The following is a 25,471-nucleotide window of genomic DNA, read 5'->3' as shown; positions in this document are numbered from 1 at the left end:
GAAAGATCAGTAGCCTGAACCAAACCCTGAGCACTCCCAGTAAACTACTCCTATCCAAAGAAATTTAAGGAGGTATAGATACATGCTTAGTTTTATGTTTCTTTTTGAGAGGAAAAATTGGGCCAACCATGTTGCTAATGGTAGCATTTGCTTTCCCAGGGATGGGCACAGCATTCTGGCATAACAAAGGAGCCTTCCCTATTCCCTCTTCTAGGACCGACAAGAGTGGTTCTTCCTTGCCCTCTGAGGGGACCCCAACAGCTAAAGAGGATGTGGCATATACATGGTCCATAGTGGTTGCAGGTGCTACACTAGAGATTGGGGTAAAAAATGAGTGGTCTAAAATACAACAAATGGCCACAGCAGTCTCACCCAGCTGAGGCAAATTGCTAATCTGCTGTGGTAGCAAAGGCTGTTTGCTTAACTTTTTCTTTTTGCAGCTGGAAGAAGGACTGACCATGGGAGTGACAATCTGTTCCATATTCAAGCCGAAAGTGGTGCTTCTATCCTGCAGAAAACAAAAAACTTTGCCACTAAGACTACCAGTCCACAAAAGTTACTTTTTTGACAGAAAATAATCACAATAAAAAGCTCTTTCAAACACTGTTGCAGCCCCAAAACTGCTAAAATAAACACAATTTCTCTACAGAAAATAATCAGTTGGATTACACTACTTTTAAGCTGACAGAAACGAGTGCTCCTCTTAAAAGTATGTTACAGTCTTGAGACAGTCTGTTAAAAAATAACACTCCTAGTTTTAAAATAACTTTCCTAAAGTGGAAAGTAATAAAACATCAGTGAAAAAATAAGAAAATGGAAGTTTTTTTTCCCAAGAGGAACTTATCTGCCCAACTAATGAAAGCACAAGCCAACTCTCAGTCCTCAAAAGCCTCAGAGGAGCATACTCTTCAGTGGCAGTAATGCTCTAAAGGGCTTCATGCCCAGACTTGTCTTTTAGTCAGCTCAACTTGAGGTACTTGACAGCTTGGATGGATGCAATGTACCCTGAAGGTTTGCAAGCTGTTATACCCTTGGCAGGATATAACCATATAGCTAAGGCTACTGCAACAATGATCAATATAAAGAACATCCTCCAAACACTAAGCCTGTCTCAGTTTGGATTCACCAAGGGCAGGTCATATTTACTTACCCTGGTGGATTTTTTTGAAAAGGTCATCAAAGCGATGTATGAAGTCAAAACAGTACACAGTATGTACCTTGACCTGCTCAAAGCTTTTGGCAGAATTCCCCACTCAGGCATAGTAGAAAGCTAAATAAGCCATTGATAAACCCATATGGATGCAGATAATCAAAGTAGGAGAATTTGCCTCTGCAAAGAGACCAGTCACCAGTAGAGACACCCAGGATTCTGTGCTAGGACCTCTCCTGTTTGGCATCTACTTTTCTGAAGTAAAAGTCAATACCAAAAGGCTCCGGATGGCTAATTTTGCAGATGACTGCAAGCGAGGAGCAGTCATTAAATCCCCAAATGATTTAGCCATCTTGCCGGAAGGGTTGTCTCAAATAAATAACTGTTGTCCAAATCATGGTCTGAAACTAAATGCCAAAAAATGCATTACTGTATCCTTTGGGAACTTATCTACCCCAGGGAACTACCACATTGACAATACACCCTAACAGTAGTTGTTTGGGATTTAGGAACTTATGTGGACAGTGTCCTAACTTTTGATCAACATGTGTTTATTGTTTAAGAAAGCCCTTCTATATTGCACAGCTTATAAACAGATAGAATTTGTCCAAATCTAGGTATGTCATTGCCCCCTTTACTCAGCCCTCATTAGGCCAATCATTAAATAAAATGCCCCCTTTCACATGTATCTGTCAAGACGTGCAAAAACTGGAACACCCATAGACTTACCTTACTAAAAGGATATAACAGCATGTCTTACATGGACCAACTGTAAGCCTTGTCACTGCACTCGGTATCCTACAAACTGCTAAGAGGTGACCTGTGTCTGACATACAAGGCATCCTCCAACCCAGTGCTGATGGATTTACTGAATTTCAGTAAGTATTTGGTCTAGGGATTTAAACCTCTTCTGCAACATCAACAGAAAGGTTGGGTGAGACAGGTATATTAAACAAAGTGCATTTTCAAGCGCAACTTATATCTATATATGGAAAACAGAAAATTTACTCCAGGACTGCCCTGCCCTCTGCTACTAATGGACAAAAACACCTCCTAAATGCTTTATCCCATGCATGGATCCCCTCAAATAATCTATGGTATGATCCCAGTCATTCTCAGAGGTAATATATAATTATCGACCAGGGGATGGGTTATGTCAAAATATAACCAAGTGGGTTAGGTTATATTGAGCACAGAAATTGGCTAGGCTTAAAATGGCCAATAAGCGCAACCAGTCTGGTACTCACCTATGATCGTATTACCTGCTGACCACAAGAGTTGGTTCATTAAAGTGATACTAAAATAAGGGTCAAACCGTAGATGGAAGCAGTAGAAGAAAAAGGACATAGTAGGGATTTCAGTTTGCAAATATGCTGGCGAAAGAAAAAACGTGCAGTTCACCAAAATGTGCCAGCAATACACCCACTAATTGCACCACTCCAAGGAAACTACAAGAGCTGCTTTGATATGAAAGAGTTTGTTCAAAAGTAATAGGCTGGAAGTTGGAAATCTACTACCAGTGCCCATAGCATAATGTAGCTCTCACATGCTACTGGTATCCTTTCAGTCCTTATTTATGGATGGAAGTTATAGAAGTCCAAAAGACGTAATTCACTCAGTAAGACTTCATTTTGGAAAGGTTATTTGGAGAGAACATTGTTAATGACTTGAGAAAATAAGAAATGATCAGTAGAGTCACTGTGCAAAAAGCTTGAATAGAAACTGTTCAACCTAAGTACAAGATATACGCTTTGATTCTGTGAAAAACATGAGGGAGTGAGGCATGGAGTAAAGCTTTTATCAGATGCAATAAATGACGTAATGATGAAGTCCATGGACCTAACAAATTCAATAAAAATGAATTAAGCATGTTACTCTGTTGGACAACAGACACTGTGTGAAACAATTGTAAATAAGGCAAAAAAGCAAGCAGGCAAAATATCTTACCCTGAAGAGAACAGGAAGAAAACATTGGATAAAATGTCAATATTTAGGAGGAAACATAACTCACTGCAAATGCAGGACAGAACTGCTGCGTGCATCTCAAAAGGATGAAGTCAGGACAATAACAAGAGAATAAAAAACTCCCATTTCTGAGGAAAGAAGGATAAAATACATTTACGCTGAATACAGTACAGAACTAAAAACAATATGAAAAGTATATGGACAGTGATACCAAAACTTAGGTCAGTATTCAAAAAGGAGTATAAAGGCTGCAGTCAAAGCATATTCAGTGCAAGGGAGACTGATGTTAAAAAAACTCAATGTTAAAGGTGGAAATGTCATAGATCTGCTAAAAAACATGAAACTGAATTTTTTAAGTAACAAGAAGACATCTAACCTCCCTGCTAGCTCTTTAAATAAATCATGGAACTATTGGAACACTGCAGATAGACACATTTGTAATTCCTTTTCATAAAGTAGACACAATGCACAGACAGAACATGTTGACCTGTCACTTTGATCCATGTGACAGGCAGCTGGTAGAACTTCTTAAAAGTTATTTTGCAGTGAGAGATAAGTAGAAGCAAGAGTATATGCATTTTCATTGTGTAGTAGGATGGTTAAACAAATTTATGATTGCATAAGATGATGTAAGGAGCGTGTTTGTTGCCCTAATTACCTTTAAAATATAAATTTTAACAGTAGTCCCTTAAGAGACCAATAACCACCCCATGGGCTGGTCTGTATGGAGGTAGTCTAGGTAACAGACATAGTGATTAAATGGACACATTTGCAGATGGAATGTACTCTGAAGAAGTTTGTGTGTGTGTTTACACTTACATGTTACAAGATTCCACTGCAGCTGTTTTTTTAAATGTCATTGTGACACCCCACCACTGGCCCAATAATCAAGGAATCTCAATCCTCACCACTGGCAACAGTGGGGGGACGTACATACTAAGAGGATGACACGTACACACACAGTATTTCCAGATGCAGCTCTCTGCATCAAGTGCAATTTCCCTAAAGCGCACACAAAGTCCACAGTCAGTCTAGGGCTGGTTTCTCCCTCTTTCTCCAGATCCCACTTAAGACTCCCCACTGGCACAGCTATAGAGTTGAGATCCCAGCTGAATGGCCAAGCCAAGACCTCCAGCACCCTCTCTGTCCGATCAGTGTGCTTTGTGTCTCTGCACAAGTAGCTGACGCACACACTCTTTGAGATTTGATTTATACAGAAACACACACACACACACACACACACACACACACACACACACACACACACACACACACACACACACACACACACCCCTGAGAAAGGCTGGCACAGGTTTAGTAGCTCTGCCACCTTTTGCCCAGACTATAAGGTAGTTATCACAGCCACCAGCCACTCCTTATCAGCTACTTTAGGGCCCTTAACAAAGGATGTTCAATCTCACTGTGTAATGTTACTATTAATCCAAATGGCAGCTTTACAAAGAGCAAGGCTGTTAGGAGTGGCCCACAGTGTCATCAGATAAATATGCAAGTACTATTAGAGCTTAAATATGCCTCACATATATCAGCCACAATTAAAGGTTTACATATATTTAATAATAAATAATAAAAGAACAAGAAAGTACTCAGTAAATAATCACAGTTACATCAGAGTTCAAAATCACAGGACATATTTAAAACAACATTGCAGTACAGTCTCAAAGAAAACATCTAAGCTATATTTAAAAGAATTATACTGTACACTTACTCATAGCAAGACAGACGTGTGGTGAATGGAACTTGTTAGGTCAAAGACAAAATACAGAATGCTAAGTCTCTCTCTCTCTCTCAGGAGTACTTAAATTAATATCCCAAATATTACTGTGGCATACTTGCAGAATGACATAATTTCTTGTCATTCTGACTTCATTTCCCAGGCTCACAACCATTGATGCAGCTGTAGCATTTAGCATCTAGCTGTGATAACACATAGACCTCAGATATTTTGGCAAATGGCGGAAGTCATAAAATAATTTACATTCCTCCACATTCAACGACAATACAAAAAAAATCTCTAGTACAGACATTCTGTCACCTGTTGATGGAAACTGAAAGATAACATCCTTTTATTACGTGGTTATAAAGTAATTTAAGTTTTCAGCTATTCTTCTGCAATTAACCTCCTGTGTTTTAGTCTCCCCTGTTAATATCTATATATATATATATATATATATATATATACATACACACACACACACACACACACACACACACACACACACACACACACACACACACACACACACACACTCACACACATATAAACAGCCACAATAGTGCATATACATTTCTGCTCAGTACTTTACAAAATATCTCTTCAGCACACAAGTCTGTACAAACCATCTTGTATGACATACAGCTCCAATACATTTACAACACGAGCATATGAATCATGTTGACATTCACAAATGACACATAACCATTTACAAAATTCCAGATAGCTGGGCTGGCTAAATAATATTAATATTCACAAATGACATATAATTATTTACAAAATTCCAGCTAGCTAGGCTGGCAGTATCTCCTTTCGTGACAGTCATTATAAGTGATATTATTAGGAATATATAATTTTGCTGTGGAGCATCCAATTTACTTGGATGTATTGGAGAAGGTAAAAGAAAAAAGGGGAAAAAAGGATCGGTGAGGCTGGAGAAATGCTAAGTATTATACGAAGAAAGGTTTAATGCAAATAAACTCAGAAAAAATGCATCTGTGAGACATCTGCTAAATTGGAGAATAAAACATCAACCAACTTTCTAAAGGTATTTCCAGGACCTTGTTTCCTTTGGATCTCAACTAATCATGTAAATCTTTTATTTTTTCATTCATTTATTTATTTATTTGAACTTATATTTGTTGACTGGCTTAGCCTCCGTAGACATCACCAATTTTGGGGGACACTGGAGGTGTGGCTGTCATGCTGACTAGGGTAAATTTCACCAGGTCACCAATGGTACTGTCCTATTTCTTTCAATGCATGACCTGGGATCTTTTACACTCACCTGAGCTCCCCCACTTGGGCAGATGGGACCTAAATTTCATGTCTCAGTGAAATGGTGGCAGTCAGAAAACTGCACTACAGTGTCAGTACTGGAAAATAAATTGAAATACCTGATATGAGAAGAGAGCATATGCCTTTTGACCTTCCTGGCACCAAAGGTATGCATTACCTTGAATGAAGTTAAACAAGGGAGAACCTTTATAACTTGGTAGGGTATTGCAGATGTGGTTAGTGTCCCGTACTGAAAGATGAGATGTTTCATTGGAAACACTATACCAAACCAGAGAGTGGAAGATTGCCTTTTCAGACGATAAAACCTAATATAAAACAAATAAGATACTCACTATACTGAAATGTCTTCGGCAGTAGTAAAGAACCATTAATAACAAATATACAGAATACTCTCACAATAACTAATCAAGTATTTTATTAACTTTTAAAGCCCTGAGACAGGGAAAGATAATAACAAATGGAGCCTGTACAGTGCAGAACTGATATGGGGTATTTGTTTGGTCTATATTAAAAGCACGAAGGTTTATTACCCGAATACATAAACGCTGACACATATTCCTCAAACCAAAAATACACCAAATGCCCTAAACCGTGAAATTCAAAAACTCAAACCATCATAGTTGTCCCACCCCACCGCCTGCTACATACTACCTACCCAAACAAACTAAATAAACCTGCGGTAGCATTGTTGCCTCACAGTAAGACGCTGTCCGGTTCAATTCTCAGCTAGAGCGTCTTCTGCGTGGAGACATGCATGAATGGGCGTACCTTCGTTGAAGGTTGTGCATCAGGGCTGGTAATTTGGCACGTAAGAATCAACTACCAATCATTAGCGGACCGGAGTTCCGCTGTGGCGACCCCTAACTGGGAAAAACCGAAAGACACAACAACATACACTAACCAAAGCTCTACTTCTATCCCTAAACTAAACCCTACTTCTAACCCTACACTAAATCTTGTATATACCACCATGTATGCACTTACCTTAACCCGCACCCTAACCCTAAGGTCCGTAACTATCGCACACTTGCCTTAAGAAGCTATACCCAAACAAACCAAATAATCCACACACATACACTTAACAAAATCCTACTTCTAACCCTACACTAAATCTCACATACATTACCAACAAAACCCTACTTCTAACCCTACATTAAATCTCACATACACTACCATCTATGCACTTACCTTAACCTGCACCCTAACCCTAAAGTTCATAACTATCGCACACTTACCTTACGGAGCTATACCGCAGAAGGGCCAACCATGATGATTCGACGTTTCAGATTTTGCGCTTTCGATGATCGATGTTTTTGTGGTTCGATGAAGACATGGCATTTAGGTGTTCGTGTAAGCACACCTTCATGCTTTTAATATAGACCAGTATTTGTTATGTGAATGCACTCACCAAAGACCTGATAGTAGAATGTTCTTCATGTGACTATAGTAGGTATAGAACTGATCGTTTAGCACACATCTGATAATGGGATGCTTATATGATTGCAGGTGATACAGAGCTAGTTGTCACATCATGTGATTGCAGTTATCATGAAGCTAATGGCTTGATAATCATTATTTGACTGCAGTTAATACAGAGCTTACTGTGAAATGTTCATCATGTGACTACATTTAACAAAGAGCTGACAACTGGAATGCTCATCATGTGACTGAAAGATAACCCAAAGATAATAGTGGGATGTTCATCATGTGACTACAATTAACTGAGAACTTACTGTGGGATGTGTTTTACATAATTGCCTGTAACAAACAGTTGATGGTGGGATATTCATCATGAGACTGCAGTTAACCATTTGACATAGTGAGATGTTCATCATATGACTACAGTTAACTTGGACCTTATTGTGGGCTGCTCATATTGCAATTGCAATAAGCATAAAGCTGATGGATATTCATCATGTGACTGCAGGTAACCCATTGTCATAGTGAGATGTTCATCATGTGACTGCAGTTAATGAATAGCTGATGATATGTTCATCATGTAACTACAGTTAACAGATCTGATGCTGGGATGTATATCATGTGTCGACACAACTCAGAGCTGAGGATGCAATGTTCATGATATGACTCCTTAGCAATCTACAACAGAAAGCTTGAGCTGGTCAGAAATCTAGTAAACTACAGAAAGCTAATTAACATGAGCAGTGAATCTAGAATGCATGCTATAAACTGGAAAGTTGCATTTCTAAATATTGTGACAACAATAAATATTGTGTTAGAAAGTGTATCAATGCATGTAAGAGAGGATGTGTGACACAGTGGTGTAGCAATGAACAATGGTTCCTTGCCTCATTTGATTTTCTGAAATTTGCTCCCAGTCGGTTTGCTTTCTGTATGGAATATCCATGTTCTTTGTGTAATTGAAATTTCCTTTTCTTGGGCACTGTGGCTGGTTCTTGCATCCAAGGGATCTTTTGATAAGTGGCTTGAAATTTCACGTGTGTGTGTGTGTGTGTGTGTGTGTGTGTGTGTGTGTGTGTGTGTGTGTGTGTGTGTGTATGTATGTATATGTGTCTACATCCTGCAGTAAACTATTATCCTGCCCAGGAGTGGTTGGCTCACTTATTCCATTTGGTTGCATGGACAGTGTTCACTTTTCACGCAGCCCTGAATATGACCAAGTGAGTACAACTGAATAAATGCATGCTTGAAATGTAGAGCAATCTTTAATTCCATGAACATTATCAGTCCTGTGGCAATATTACTGGAGAATTTTTTAAACACCTTTTTTAAATTATCACTTAATAGGCACACATGCATTCATAGTTAAGAAAACAAATCATATTACATTTTTTCACTTACATACATTATACATTACCTATATGTTTTCTTTCTTTACAACAACTCTCATTTAGTCTAACATTACATACATTGTTAATTCCTGCCTTCACTTAAACCTCATTCCTCGTCCTGGGCATTATTTGCATATATCGTTCCTACAAATTCCTATTTCTATGTAATTTTCTTCCCTTATTAGTAGACATGCACAAAAGTGACATTTTGTTTTCAGCCAGTTGTAGTTAATTGTATGTTTCCTGTGGACAGAAGTGAGATAACAGAGAATGCATATTGTAATTTGAGCAGAGCTTATTTCTGACGATGCCTGATGTGCTTCATGAGATATAAGATGGGTGAATTTGAATTCATGATGTCCAAAATTCTCTGTTACTATTTCCATGTACAATTTGAAAGAAAAGAATGAAAAGGATAATCCCCAAGTATTTCTGGTGATGGCGTGTTGTAGTGAATCTTTGTGAGTTAAAGACGCACTGCCTATCTAACTGTGGATAGGAGTGGTAGTCAGTTTGTGGCTAGTGGCCAAAATCATTATGGCAGAATGTTTAAGATTTATTTATAATTTGCTCTTATTTTCCATTGGCAAATTAGTAGCAGTCTTCCTGAGTATCTCATACTGTTCATTCATAGATGTAACAGATTTCATCAGTGCTGTAGTACTGCAACATAATTTTACGTCCGGTTAAGGAAGAATAGATAATACATCAGTGATGAATAAAGAAAACAGTAACAGGCCTTGTAGTGAACCTTGAAGAGATACCAAGTTCATGGGAGTAACAGGCCGTGTAGTGAACCTTGAAGAGATACCAAGTTCATGGGAGTAACAGGCCGTGTAGTGAACCTTGAAGAGATACCAAGTTCATGGTTTCTATTTCTGATCAGGCTGATGACTGCTTAACCTGGACTGTGTAATTTTAAAAGCCAAGACATCATTTTGGGCCCAAAGCTGAGTTTAGAGAGTAAGGAGTACTGGTTAACTGTTTTGAAAACTGTTGTCCTATCAGTAAATACACCTGTTTTGGGAAACCTGCTTTGAGATCAATGTATATTTTATCTGTTGCAGAGTAAAATGTTATTTTATCAAAACTTTTCCTAAAACCATGTTGGGTGCCACAGAAAAGGTCCTCTTTGTTTCTATCTTCTAAAAAAATATTAGATATATAAGAAATCTTTGTCAGATGGTATAGATTGGGAATGAGACAGAAGCATTAGTCTGTGGAAAGATGGCAGTGTTCTGTGTATTATTCTCCCACCAGCTGACGTCTCATTTTCTGGGGCTGCCTACCCCTCTTTAACTTCCACATGATTTTCTCTGCTTTAGGATTGGGACCAGTGAAGTTTGAGGCCTGCTCGGATAGTGTCACACAGCTGAGATTTTTCCACTTTAATACCACCTCTGTACATACTCATCAATGTCCAAGGATGGAACATGTAATGGGCATTGGCAATTAACTGCTCCTGAATTTTGCAAGGGGCTGATGTTAGCAGAACGCTCTGACCACCCTTAATAACACTTGGTGGTTGTTTTCAAATTTTCCACTAGGGAAATCGAGCCACTTTTTTGCCATGAACCCATGCCCCTCTGCTCCATCCCCAGGATGGGCACACTCATACTTCCCTGCCATTGCCTCAGATGCTCAAGCTTGTAATTAAACCCATGTTGCAGCTTTCCCCTTCTGTACTATGGTGCTGATTAAGACAGAGATTTCAGTTAAGAGAGCAATTGTAAAATATTTGAAATGGTGAGGGAATATTCTGGATGACAGAAACTGGCTAAGGATGCAAGTTAACTTTTAGCCTCTACTTCCAGAGCCAGTTTTCTTAAAAGTTCTCTTATTTCTTTAGACTTGAGTTCTTTGAAGTAAAATGTGAGGCAGAATTTGGCCAAGGAGTGTTTCTGAGATGATAGGGGCAGCCGCGGTGGTGCAGCGGTTAGCGTTGCCTCCTCACAGCAAGAGGTTCTCTGGTTCGATCCTTGGCTGGGGTGCCTTCTGTGCAGAGTCTGCATGTCCTCCCTGTGGTCGTGTGGGTTTCCTCCGGGTGCTCCGGTTTCCTCCCACATCCCAAAGACATGCTGTAGGTGGATTGGACACTCTAAACTGGCCCTAGGTGTGAGTGTGTGCATGTGTATGTCTTCTGTGGAAGGTTGGGCGCTGGGCTGGTAACTCGACACTGTAAAACTTCACTGCCAATCATGAGCAGACAGGAAAAAGCCGAAAGAAGCAGTGTTTCTGAGATGATGGATAGCCATTGTCTTGGTTGGGGACGGTGGTTAATTACGCGTCTTATTTAGAATTGAGAGTAAAGAGGTAAGACGGTATTATTTATTTGCTGCCAGGTTTTGTTGGGAGACTTTGTTTAAGATTAGATGATCAGTGATGTGGCAAGTCAGTTTTGCAGAACAATTTTAAAGTGGCCTTGAGGGTAACTCATTTATGCCTGAGATAAAAAGCTTTGGCTGAGTTGGTCATTATATACTGTGTGCTTTACGTAGTACAAGGAATGCATGGTGAAGGTTGATATTAGATGGATTCACTTTCCAGTTTTTAGGTATATGGCCCGTTGTGTTATTAGATTTTTGACTTATTTGGTTAATCAAGGACAGTGTTATATTTGATATGTTTGTGTGTTTGAAGCAAAAGGGTATATTAAATGGCTGATATTCAAGAAACAAAGGTAAGATATGGCATTGTCTGGGTGTATAACATAATGTGTAGGCATGATTATCTGGTTTCAGAAATGTTAATGTTTCTCATGGTTTAACTATTAAGTGTTCATAAATGGTAGCAACAACTTTTGTCTACTTAAAGGTGTACAAGGCTAAGTATCTTATGGTCCTTGTGACTGTTGCCTAGTATTGTTCCTTTGTTGTTGTTCTTGTTAATATATACATTTCATTGTTTTTATACAGCTTTATTGAATTATCACTTGTGACAGGCAAATTTACATTTATACAAAGGTAATAAAACTGTATTAACAAATGAACATTAACAAACATTATGCTTCACATATATTGCTATATATCATATAACCTAAACAACATTACATAAATTATTCAGTTCTTCTTTTTTAAACAAGAAACATCTTTATTAAACCATCACTTATGCAACATAAGCAATCTTACATTTATATAAGTGAAAACAAACCACACCAACACAGTAACTTGAGAAACACCTCTTAATAGATAATAAGCTGTCTTAAAACAGTTTACACAAACTAAATTACCATGCACTCTTTAAGTTCTGTTTATTAAACTCTACAAAGTCCTGTGCAGTAGCAAACTTATTATTTCAGATATGCTTACTAATGTATTTCCAATATTGTCTTTACCAGAATGAAGGCTGACCAAGGAATGAATATAATCAGTATGAAAGTCAATGACAACAGTCAGTGGGACATGCAGCCTGAAATCGATAACGGTGAAAAACATTCAGCTGCTGCAGTCATCTGTGTACGACAAGGGCCAGCTTTAGAAAATGGGTAAGTTCCCTTATTGTTTATAGAGTTTACAAACACGCTGAGAAAAACAAAGAACGAGAATCCTGAGAAGTACTGTGTACCACATTATGACTGATCCTTTATCCTGTGATTAGAGGAATTGAAATAAGTGCATCCACTGAGCTTCATGCTCTGTCTTTCTAGTAGCTTAAGTACTTTTGGTTCTGAGCTTCCAAGAATATTCCACTAAATTCTGTGCTTGTGACAATCTTCATAAAACTCAATCTCTGCTGCTAGCTTTTTTAGTGTACTGACATTTAATTTCAATGCAAATCTGTTAAAGTTGCATCATTTGTATGGTCCATATTTTCCAAGTCATATCGTTTGTTACTGTGTGAAGAGCCTACATTCGTTTATGCTTTATTCCTATGTGTGTATATCTATTGATCTACATATCTGTTTTGCTCTTCCTACCACTGTCTCTATATGGCACTTCAGGTAGTGTTGTTGCCTCATAGCAATAGGTTTTCTGGTTCAATTCTCAGCTGAGGTGCCTTCTGTGCAAAGTTTGCATGTCCTCTCTGTGTTCATGTGGGTTTTCTGTAGGTGTTCTTATTTCCTGCCACATTCCAAAGACATTCAGTAGATGGACTGTACTCTCTAAATTGGCCAGTACTGCCCTTTTCAGCCATAACCTAGTTGTGGATATAAATTTAGAAATAGGTATCTTCTCTCCCTGTGTGTGTGTATATATGTATATATGTATATATATATATATATATATATATATATATATATACATATATATACATATATATATATATATATATACATATATATATACATACATATATATATATATATACATATATATATATATATATATATATATACATATATATACATATATATATATACATATACATATATATATATATATATATATATACATATACACACACATATATATGTGTGTGTGTATATATGCATGTGTATATTGGTTCCATTGTTCTTTCTAACTTGATCTATTCACAAGTGGTCTCAAAAATTGATCTAATCAGAGTTGGTGTAGTGATAGTCTCCAATATGGTCTATCAGTTATAACCATGATAACAAGGAAAGCTTATGATTTTTTTGTTAGTTATTAAGTTTTCTTATAGATCTATAAATAGTATTGCAATTTGCTTTATAACAGTGTGTTGGATTTTGTGAGCTGGTTGTGCACTTCCTGTATGTTTTTTCACTTCCACTGCGACCATGGAGCTGATTGATATATGTGTGTATGTATGTATATATATATATATATATATATAAATACACACACACAGACATGTTATTCTGGGTTTAGATGAATTGTATGTAGAGCAGTGGTGTTTAGATTAATACTATTTATATGTTCTGTCTTTAGATAAAATGATCTAAGGTTGAGTGTGTGTGTATACTAGAATTAAATAATTGTGACCTGGTGATTCCACCTGATCATTTGCTAGAGGAATCTGCATGTCAAAATATTTTTTGTTAGAAATGCTGGCAGTTCATTAGGAAGGCAATATTACCTCTGAGGGCTAGAAGTTTATAACACACACACATACGCACACACACTAAGGTAGGCTATGGAATACCCAAGGAGTTTATGGTAGTATCCTGGCCCTTATAATTGTGGACAGTGCTCTGGAGGTAAGACGCATGGGGAGGGGCCTGCTTTGCTTTGAATAATATGGGATAGTTTATAAATCAGAATGTAAATTAAGAGGTTTACCTTCTAAATCATATATCGCCTGTCTGAAGAATTAATGTTGGGACAGTGCTACTGCCTTGCAAGTGACCATAATAAATCTAAATATTATGCTTTGTGTTACCTGCAGGCTTTTGAGGTTGCTTTATTACATTGTTGCAGTGACAGTCAGGGCATAATAAAGGGTGGGAATTAAAACTCATTATGTCAAGTCTTTAACTATCTTCTTATGTAAGAAGGCTGGAGATCTTTCAGTTCTACTGTGCAGTTGATGATTGCTGCTTTTGTGCCTTGAAGATGACTCTCACAGTACTCCAAGGTTCTGTACATATTTAAAAGTGTGATCGTCAGGAATAATTATTATTGCTTAAAATGCTGCACTTTTTCTGAATTCAGCAGAACATGGTTTTAATCATTGTAGGAATAGATAATTTACTTTTCTTTTCATGTGCTGCTTGAGTTTGGAGATTAATTTTCTGCTGCAGCAGAGCTTCCCAAAGCCCTACGCTTCTTAATACAACATAGTAATATTATTTGGCTTTGTCTGCCAGCCTTCAAACTGGTGATGACGACGGTGTGCCATGGGAGAAGAGCAAGTTCATAACCTCTCATGGGTGCTCACTGGGGTAGGTTTCAGTGAGTCAAATCCCTAAGCTTAACTGCACATACCTACTGTCCTACAGAAGCATGCAGTGGGCCTTGATACTTAAGTCCTGCTGCCTGTGTGCTGGCATAATCAAGATACCCAGTATAAATAGTGTTTTAATTCCTGTCCTCTCCCAAGTGTCCAAGCTGCTATTTGAACTCAGGTTGTATAGACTGTAGTTAGAGCTTTATCTCTTTGTGCTACTGGAGCTGGATTTTACCAACACAAGTAAAGTTGTGCAAGACTGCTTGACAGCTTACTTGAACTTTATAATTTTTTGAAGTTGAAAAAATAGATGATTGTCATCTGTTCAGTTCATAACTAAATATTAGGCTAGCCAATTTCCTTCCTAAAGGTGAGAATCAAACACTGTACCTTGCATCTGTGAGTCAGACATATTAACCATTATACCAAACCCCAATCTATTGTTAGGGATGTCCACTAGGTTAAAGGTAAGTGACTTTAGTACCTGTGTAAAAAGTTGAGATTGATGGGCCATACTTTGTATTGTTGCTAGTGTCCATGAGTTTATGTGATCATTAGTTATGCTGACAGGTATATTATGTGCATATTATACAGGCAATTATCAAGCTATTGCAACACAGTGTAGCCCGAGTCATATAAAGCCTGCTCTGCTAGTACTCGGGTCTTAACTGATTCAAAGGCTTCTGCTAAGTGTATAATTAGTGTCCTTGTCATTTTGCCATTATACTTGGTTTTCAGAATGGCTACACTGCAGTGGAGATACGGAGACCCAACACAACGTAATCATTGAATAGAAGAAGTGATTTTGGACAGTTTCTTAAAACTACCTAAATGATTTGATGTCCAGACAAGGACAGCAGTAGACACACTGAAATATCTGGCTGAAGGAATGTAATCATTAGCCACTATGGCAGGTTTAGTGCTGTGATTTCATGTTGAAATTCCAAAAAGACCATACACCTGATCCTCAGAATAATAAGACAGAAAATGCAAACATGAGGAATATATACAAAGTTCAAAGGTGTGGCAGCTCATAATATTCCCCTTCTTTGAGGTACAGTGATCTTAGAACTTATTTGTGAAAGTATCAGATTTATTTTACAGCCTCTACATTAGCACATTGAGAGGTTCCGGGGGCATTTGGAAAAGTACTTTGCTGATATTAAAGAAAGATTTGAGATTCCCTGTACTACTTTTGCAATTGCATTTTATGCACCGATTATTGAAGTCGTTTTTTATTTCTGATATACCTATGTTAGCACCCCTTCTAGAAGAGCATGCTCTGTTCTGCAGAAATGACTCTCGGTGCAGTCACATCTAAGTAAATATCCATTGGTGCACTCTCCCTTGATGTACTTTTAAAGGAAAACTCCACCTTATAATGAAAAAAAAATCTATTTTGTCACTCTGTCTTTGTTTTCTAGGCAATTTAACAAGTCAAAATCACTCTGACTGCTTCTTGTAGAATGTTAATACATTTTCTGCAAAATGGCTGCCAACATGTCTTGTTATATCAATGTGATCTTGTTTTTCTTCAAGCCTTTCTCTTTCCCATAATCCATGTCAAGTCTGAGTCATGCTAGACATAAGGAGTTAGTGACATATTCCCATGACATTAACATGTAATGGGACTAGTGTCAGCCACTATCATCTTATATGCCTTCTGTAGCAGGACTTCTTTTATTTCTTGAAATGGCCCCCAATTGTGTGTAGCTTAAAGCTTGTTTTATAGTGTACTAAGGAGTTATATAGCTTTAACGAAAAATATATATAAATTGCAGGCTTTTGTTCAAAGTGTCTTTTTGTAGTCCAAGATGAATTGATTCCCTCAGGTTTGGAAACTGTCACTGGTGTGAAGGGATCTTTATAGTTCCATATATAAGTGACAGCTGCTAATGGAAAGGAAAGGATTTGAAAGTAATTGGGTTCCCTAGTGCAAGCAGTGGAAAGATTTTTATTTTCATTCATTCATCTATTTATATAGATCAATAGATAAAGTACTTCAGATTTCCTTTCCTAATGTTTTAATGAAAGGTCTCATAAAACATGAAAGCTAAAGTTAAAGTGAATTCAGCTGTGTATCATGGTTGCAGTCAGTTGTTAAATTTCCTTTGTTGACTAGAAAATGGTCATGCACTCCACTTGTGTAAGAACTGACTCAGTCAGTGGAAGATGTCTCTACCCAAGGATCTGTACACAAGATATACATCCTCCTCTGAAAGGATGTCACAAGAAAGCATAAAAGACCTTCTTATAAACAGTATCAGTGCACCTGGTTGATAGAGTTGCCACCTGTCTCACTTCCTGCAGAGAAGTCCTGATTTGGGCAGTTTTGTCCTATTGTGGTGTGCATAAACATTGTAAATGTGTTGATATTTTCTGACTTTTCTCTAAATGTCAAAGGCATCTTTGATATTACATTTAAGTCATCCTAAAATAGTATAAACAAACAAAAAAAATAAAGCTTAGCATTTCAATACTGTGATGCTGCATATGTACATTTGTCAAAAGTGGTGACAACTGCCTTTGAACCACTGACTGATTTAATCGCTCTGTTTTGCTATGAGGTTATAAGGTTTGGCTACATTGGAAGCAGCTGTGAATCAGTTCTCTTCCTCTTTGCAATAAATACAGTGAAAAACAATTTCACACCTCTGTCTTTTTTACAGCACAGTTCCTGGTACCAGCAGGACTAATTACCCATATAAAATTGCCAGCAGTACCTGACAGGGTAAACTACAGATTCCTCTGTGGTTGTAGTTTGTCATGCAGGTGTCGACAAATTCGTTTGCAAATTATGTGAGAAGTTAAGCTTAAAAGTGGATGGTCTTTTCCCTCCTTCGATTGCAAGACAAGGAAATGGAAGTTGTATAAAGTGCAAGCAGGTTTTTGGTACCTATACAATACTGGGACCTATTATAGGGAGAAAAACAGTCTAAGATTTGAGTTAAACTATAGAAGAAGGTGAAGTTTTCCTTTAATAACTTGTATAAACATATTTAGTAATGTTGTAGAACAAATGGAACGGCCATGAAAAGTAAAAAGATATTGGATTTAATACAAATAAGTTAGATGTGTTAGTTTTTATTTTTATTTTATTTTGTTAACCAGAGTAAAACACTGATCAGAGTGGGCCATTTCCGGTTCATCCCAGGGAATTACAATAAGAGCACAATAGAAAGACACAAGAATATTTCCAGAGAAAATATCAGAAAATTCATATTAAGCATGTTGCTTTAGCAGTTCTGGTTATGGTGGAAATATATTGAAAATATCCAGCACTGTACTTTGAATAGATGTACCATGAATCCATTAATTCAGTAAAGCCTGTAGAACCACATCCAGTGGCAATGACTACATTCAGTAATTTGAAAGATGCTGCTTTTCAGAATCTCGCCCAAAACTTTCATCATGCTGATGCACACAGGCTAGCCATAGTCACGCAAGCTTCACTTTCCTGACTGTTACGAGTTAGTGTTCTCTTATTTTCAGACACAAAAATACCAAAATGGATGTAAATGCTGAGCATTGGCAGGAACATCCCATTCATTTTCTGTACTTACCAGTAGATGTCAATTAAGTTTTAGATATTTTTCTTGGCACCTATCACAACAGTGTATGACCTTCCCATATTTGGTAGTGTGTAAATTGGAGAAGGTGCTATCTCATTGAAACTCCCTGATTTCTATTTTGTATTAGACACTACAATTACAAACCTTTCAGAAACAAAGCAATTTAGCCCAAAAGAATCATGCTTTTACAATTTGTGTTTTCCCCAGAGCTGTAAATATCAGTGTAAGTACTCACACTGTACTCACATGGTGATTTCTCCTGTCCACCTGGTGAATCTGGGCATACTGGGGCAATGTGGCAACTGCCTCATGTACACAGACAATCCTCCCCTCCTACCACCCAACACTACAACCTGCGAGAGATGCACTTACATAGCCAAACTGGAAGTAAAGTTCTCTCCGCCCAAGATTGTGCTAGACAGTCAAGAGGAGAAGGTTAACACCTTCCCTACACCTCAAGCAACTCATAGCCCTTCAAAACCCACACCATCAACACCCACACATAGCAACACTAAACCCACATATGCAAAGGCCCTTAACATTAACCTGCCCAAGCAACAAGGACCTCCGAAGCTGAAACGCAAACAAACACCAGTCACAACCAAAGTGACACATAGCTCACAACACCAGTGTGCCAAACAACAACAGCCCCTAAGGCAAGACAATGTACCCAACACTTTAGTCATAGTTGGCTCTATAGTAAGGCACACTGATGACCCACTCACCAGGCTGAACAAGGAGAAAATTACAGTCAGCTGCCTGTCGGGTGCCAGGATCTGCCACATAACGCATGCACTCAAGTCACTCCACAACAAATACAACTCTGTCATTGTCCATGCTGGAGTGAATGACTTGCGATGTACCTTCCTGGACTACATGATAAGAGACATGGAAGAACTCTTGGATCATGTGGCCCAGGCAGGTATGACCCTAGCCCTGAGTAGCATCCTGCCTTCGTCCAGAAAGATACCACAGTATAAGGACAAAATGATTGACTTCAACAATTGGCTAAGCTTCTGGTGTCATTCAAAGGGGATCCCGTATCTGTCTGTCTGGGAAGACATGACCGACAGACCACGATGCTTTGCCAGAGATGGTCTGCACCTTTCACCCCTGGGATTCAGGTTACTGGCTAAAGCTCTTGCCACCCATATAGTGCCTTTTTAGGCAAGGTTCAAAGGATAAAACCACCACCGTAACAGATACAAGCATGCAAAATCTGAAGGTAATGCTACTCAATGCTAGAAGTCTAAACCTCAAAATGCACTCTCTCGAGGCACTCCTAAAAATGGAGGACATCTATATCTGTGCAGTAACTGAGACCTGGTTCAACGCTCCAGAGAGCACCCCTGCAATACCAGGCTACAACTCTTACCACACTTTCCGACCATAGAACCAAGACCGAAACACTAAAGGTGGAGGAGTGTCCATATTCACCAAGGATATTCACACCTCCAGGATAGTTGCCTAACACAATGCATATGAAATTCTCCAGGTGCAACTAACACTAGGTAAGACTGCAATCCAAATTGTAGCTTGCTACAGATCCCCCACCATGCCCCAAGATTCTCACTACACCTTTCTAAACATACTGAAAAATATTAAGATACAATCAAACACCCTAATAATGGGTGATTTCAACTACCCTGCCAATAACTGGGAAAACTACTTGGGTACCAACTCCTTTAACCAACGGTTCTTGGAATTCATACATTCCAACGCCCTGGATCAACTAATCCATTGTCCCACCAGGGACTCCAATATCCTAGACCTGGTCATTACCAACATGGGAGATAGATGCTCCACACCAGTGGTCACCCCCTCATTGGTTAGGTCTGACCATAAGCAAATCACCCTTGACATCCACATCCCACCCCCAGTAAGGAAAGCCCTTAAAAAAGTCCTACCATTAAAACAACTTCTGCAAAGCCAACTTCATGCTACTGAAGTCAGAAGTGACAAACTTCATGACACCCATGCAGATGGGATCTGAAAGTTTGACTGCAGAATCCTACACTAAGGCACTGTACGAGCACATCCACTCTTGCATGAATTGTGCCATCCCAAATAGAGCCAGGATGCTCTTCTCCAAAAAAGGAAGCCAATCTGGTGGTCCCCTGCTATAAACAAACTATACAACAGAAGAAAGAAACTGTTGCAGAAAAGAGGAAAACCCCAAGATGCAAAAAACTCCCTCAACAGCCTCAGTAAGAAGCTGAGATCCCACATAAAATCCTCAAAAGCTAGTTACGAAAATAAAATTGCCAAAGATTCCAAAGACAACCAAAAGGCATTCTATAGTTATGTCAAGAATCTAAATGGCAATGCTCAGATCTGCTCTGAGCTACAAAAGAATGGTATTAAATATACTGATCCCAAGGATATTGCCAGTATCTGGGCAGATCGATTTAGTGCCAACTTCAACCCCCCCCCCTAAAGTGGCATCTCAATACCAAAAGATCGACAAATTCTGGTAATCACGGCCACACAGGTAGAAACCGCACTCTCCAAAGCTAAGAATACAGCATCCATGGGACCAGATGACATCCCAGGCTGTTTACTACATGAACTGCAAAATGAACTGGCGCCTCGCCTAAGTGTCATGTTTAATCATAGCCTCACCTCATGCTTCATGCCCACTGAGTGGCGCACAGCTACAGTTATCCCACTTCACCTTGGATCCTGTGAACTACCATCCCATCAGTCTGACAAGCCTGATCTGCAAGGGCATGGAACACATTATCATGGAACTTATAAACAAAGACATTGGCAACCTTCAAACACTGGACCCCACCCAGTTTGTGTTTGTGAAGGGCCGATCTTGTCTTCTGAATCTGATTGACTTCTTTGAATCAGTCTCCAGAGCTGTGGACGAGGGTAAGGTGGTCCACACAGCCTATCTGGACCTCGACAAGGCCTTCAACACCATCCCCTCACTCTGGAATCATAGATAAACTTACTAAGCTGGCATAAATCCCTACGTCACTCAATGGGTTGCCAACTGGCTTACTGACAGAACCCAGACTGTAAAAGTAGCCGACTCCAAATCCAGCTCTAGAAAAATGACAAGTGGAGTACCTCAGGGTTCAGTTCTGGGACCACTCTTGTTTGGCATCTACTTCTCTGACGTACAGGCCAACACTAAAAGACTCTGGCTGACAAAGTTCACAGATGACTGCAAACTGGGAGCCATTACTGAAACCCCAAATGATGTGGATATTCTACAAAAGGGCCTTGCAGAAACAGAAGCCTGGTGCCAGAGCCATGGGCTTAAGCTTAATGTCAGAAATGTATAGTTATCCCCTTTGGAAAAAAACATGTACCCATGAATTACCACATAGGTGGCAGTACACTAAACATCGAAAGTGTGATGAGAGACTTGGGGACACAGGTGGACAGTGGTCTCACCTTCGATAACCACATCACCACAACAGTCAGGAAATCCTTCTATTTGGCACACCTTATCACTGAGGGCTTTTCATCCAGAAAAAAGGAGGTCATTGTCCCACTGTAATCATCCCTCATTAGACCCATTATAGAGTATAATGCCCCATTTGGTATGCACCTCACAAGACATCTGCAACAGCTGGAAAGGCCACAGAAATACCTCACTAAAAGAATCACAGGCCTAAAGCAGATGCCATATGCTGACCGTCTAAAAAAAACTCCAGCTATATTATGTGGCATATTGTCTACTCAGAGGCAATCTCTTCTTAACATACAAGGCCATGTAAAACCCTGAGCTGTTGGACATGCTCCACTTAAAGAAATCCCAATCCCTCAGAGCCACATGCTCCAGGGATCTAACCTTTCTCATCACAATGAACAAAACATGCTGGAGGGATATGTTCCTGACCCAGAGACTCCCCATACTCTAGAATAGACTGCCCATACATGTCAAGCAGAGCGCCTCCTCAGCCCTCTTCAAAAGGAACCTTGATGATTGGATGGAAGATAGGAAAGTCATCCCGGGGATCATGTCAGTTGCCCTGCTAGACAGGGGTCCAGAGAAGTAAATATTGTGGGAAGAAATATCCAGGGAATTATTATGGCTAGGCTAGTATAGGCCCTAGGGCTGATAGCGTTAGTACCATCCTATGAACCTATGAGCAAATTGTTACTCTGAGTCCACTGTACCTTGGCTGAAGATGTGACAAAGGGAGATACTGCCAGCCCAGCTATCTGGAATTTTTGAAATATTTATGTCATTTGTGAGTATCAACATGAGGTATATAAGATGCTTGTGTTAAAATGTATTAGAACGGTGTGTCATGTGTATATCAAGCTGTCTGAAGGTATTTGCAAAGTGCTGTCTGAAATGTAAATACAGTGTACCTTACTGGAAAAGAACAGAAATGTACATGAACTATTGTAACTCTTTAAATATATATTTTAACAGTGGAAACTGGAACGTAGGAGGTTAACTTCAGTCCAGAAAAACTTCAATGGAGATACAACATCTCTGCTGAGAAGATTTCTGTATTATCTTGGAAGTGTTTTATTTTTATGATGTCCAGCATTTGCCAAAGAACTGAGGAAAAGCCTGTGTCTGTGTATTTTTACAGATAGATGCTAAATGCTACCAGCTGCCATAAATGGTTGCTTTGAGCCTAGGAACTAGGAGTCAGATGACAAGAAATGATGTCATTCTGCAAGATATCCCAGCAGTAATATTTAACATATTAATTTAAGTCTCTTAGAGACACAGCATTCTATATTCTCACCAAAACAAAAGAAACCAAAACTCAAACTGTAAAAACAAAAACAAAGGCGGAAAGGTAAAACCACACAAACAATTTATTGTGAGCGCTTTCGTACAAAAATTCTTATGTACTTCTTCAGACATTATTACCCAGCTACCAATGCCTTAAAAAGGCTACATAATTGAACCAATTTAAGCAATGTTCGTGTTTGATTAAGTCAATGACCAGTTTATTTTTACAGTTTGAGCATTCTATATTCTGTCTTGGACCTGACAAGATCCATTCACCGCATATCTACCTTGCTCTAAAGTAAGTTAACTAGGGTATAGTAATTCTCTTAGATATAGTCAGGAATATTGCAAAACATAGTTTAGATGTTTTCCTTTATTGATTTAGACTGTCCTACAATGTTTTTTTAAATATTTCCTGTGATTTTAAACTCTGATGTTATTGTAAATATATATTTAGTATTGTCTTGTTCTTTTATCATTTATTATTAAATATATTTAAACATTTCATTGTGGCTGATATGTAAACCTGTGCCAGCCTTTCCCAGGTGTGTGTTTGTAAATCAAACCTCAGTGTGTGTGCGCGTCAGCTACTTGGTCATGGACACAAAGCACTGGTTGCACAGAGTGCGTGTTGGAGGTCTTGGCTTAGCCACTCAGTTGAGATCTCAACTCTGTAGCTGTGCCAGTGGGTGGAGTCTTATTGGGAATCTGGAGAAAGAGGGAGAAACCAGCCCTAGACTGACTTTGGCCTCTGTGTTCTCTTAAGGGAAATTGCACTTGATGGAGAGAACTGCTTTTGGAAATACTGTGTATACTTGTCATCCTCTCGGTGTACATCCCCCACTCTTGCCCGAGGTGAGGATTGAGGCTCCTTGATTACTGGTCCAGTGGTGGGGCATAATGTAGAAGGATCATGTATTATAATTAGTAGAGCTACACTTCAAACACACCATTAATTTGAATTCCATCAACATTGCATGTAACCACAAAAAGTCTAATTTACTTCTAAGCTTCTGCAGTTATAAGATTCACAGTTGCAGTTCTCCAATGGCAAGAGCTCATTTTTCCTTCATGGAAAATAATTCATTACATGATCATGTTACGCATCCTGGTAAAATTGCATTTAGGAATATATTTTCAATACATTAGTATAAGACCCATCAAAGAATATTCACTTTTGATAACTGACATTTATTGTATGTGTGTCTATAGCTCATAGATGATCTAAGCCATACTGGAGCGAAGTGAGCTCAGCTTGAACCTGGAAAATCAGAAAGGACTGGAAGTGGTAATTTGATTATTCCATATAAAGCTGCCTAGTTTTATCTAGGGGGCACAAGGGGTTTGAAATCTTCAGCAAACTTCCCACAAGGAAGACCACTTGGAGGTTTCCATGGTATGTAGTTGGACAATCTGATGAAGGTTCTAGTCAGACATACTCTACCACATTTTCTGATTCTACTTCTTTAAAAAAATTAAAATTTAATGTGACCAAAAGATGACTGCAGCTCTTTGAACAATGCATGCAGCCTACGTTTGATTAACACATATTTAGAAAGAAATAGTTTTAATAATGTGAGAAAAATAACCACTTTTTATGTTGTGGGGGCAAGATCAGAAAATATGTAGCTTCTTTGCTGTTTACAGATAACATCATTCTTCCTCCTCCTTTTATATGTTAACCAATATCATTTGCATGGTATTTTTATTTTGGTAAAAGGTGTAGGACAGCAAAACTTGTAATTTTATTTCTGTAGTTCAGATCCAGTAAAAGCCATCATTTGGTGTTATCCAGTGCCTGTTTACATGAGTTTAGAGGAACAGTTGCAGAATGCTATTCTGTCTATATGCATTTTGATAAACTATTTGCATTTCCTCTTTAGATATTATGGTGGATGTTCTTCCTTATCACTGTTGCAGTATTTTAACAGCAGGGATCTCCTGCCAAGGAAAGCCCAATGTCTGGCCAGAATTGCTCCCCATGCAAGGCATAGAGCATAAAGGTGATGTATGGATGCACACAGAGAACTTGAATGTCATCATTAAACATTGGTCTGAACAAATTTCATTTGTGCTGGTTACCAAGCCATTTTTTCAGCTAAGTAGCCCATTGGAGTTTCTCCTTATCTGCCTTTTCTTTAGTTTTGACTGGTTTCATGTCATCCATAAAGGGAAATGTTAGTGTGGGAGGCAGATTCCCCATAAAGACCATTGCAACCAGTGCCTTTCTTATTTGGTTGATTCCATGACCATACACAGTGTTCTGTCTGCCAAGTGCTTGTATCCAAGACTCTCTGTAGTTGTCTGTCCTGTTTATCTATTTACCTAGAAAATCATTGTCGTAAGCTGTTATCTCAAGGTGCTATAGCAGAGTTTTCCTGTCCTTAGGGTAAGCCATTTACAAAGAAAAAGGCAAAAAAA

At 38.7% G+C, this 25,471-nt stretch overlaps 1 protein-coding gene across 1 annotated transcript in view; it reads left to right on the top strand.

The window, feature by feature from the left end:
* The window catches only part of LOC122799352 (transmembrane protein 132B-like), a 2,948,958-nt gene that overhangs the window by 1,444,839 nt on the left and 1,478,648 nt on the right, over positions 1–25,471 (top strand). The window contains exon 3 of the mRNA XM_044068346.1: positions 12,294–12,440. Within this exon, the coding sequence (XP_043924281.1) occupies positions 12,294–12,440 (147 nt within the window). The remainder of the gene's footprint in view (positions 1–12,293; positions 12,441–25,471) is intronic.

This window comes from Protopterus annectens, chromosome 4.part0 (assembly GCF_019279795.1).
Source record: "Protopterus annectens isolate FY-2018-M chromosome 4.part0, PAN1.0, whole genome shotgun sequence".
In the NCBI taxonomy this organism is placed as follows: domain Eukaryota; kingdom Metazoa; phylum Chordata; order Ceratodontiformes; family Protopteridae; genus Protopterus; species Protopterus annectens.
Note: the sequence above shows the minus strand (reverse complement) of the source record. Positions and strands in the feature narration are given on the sequence as shown.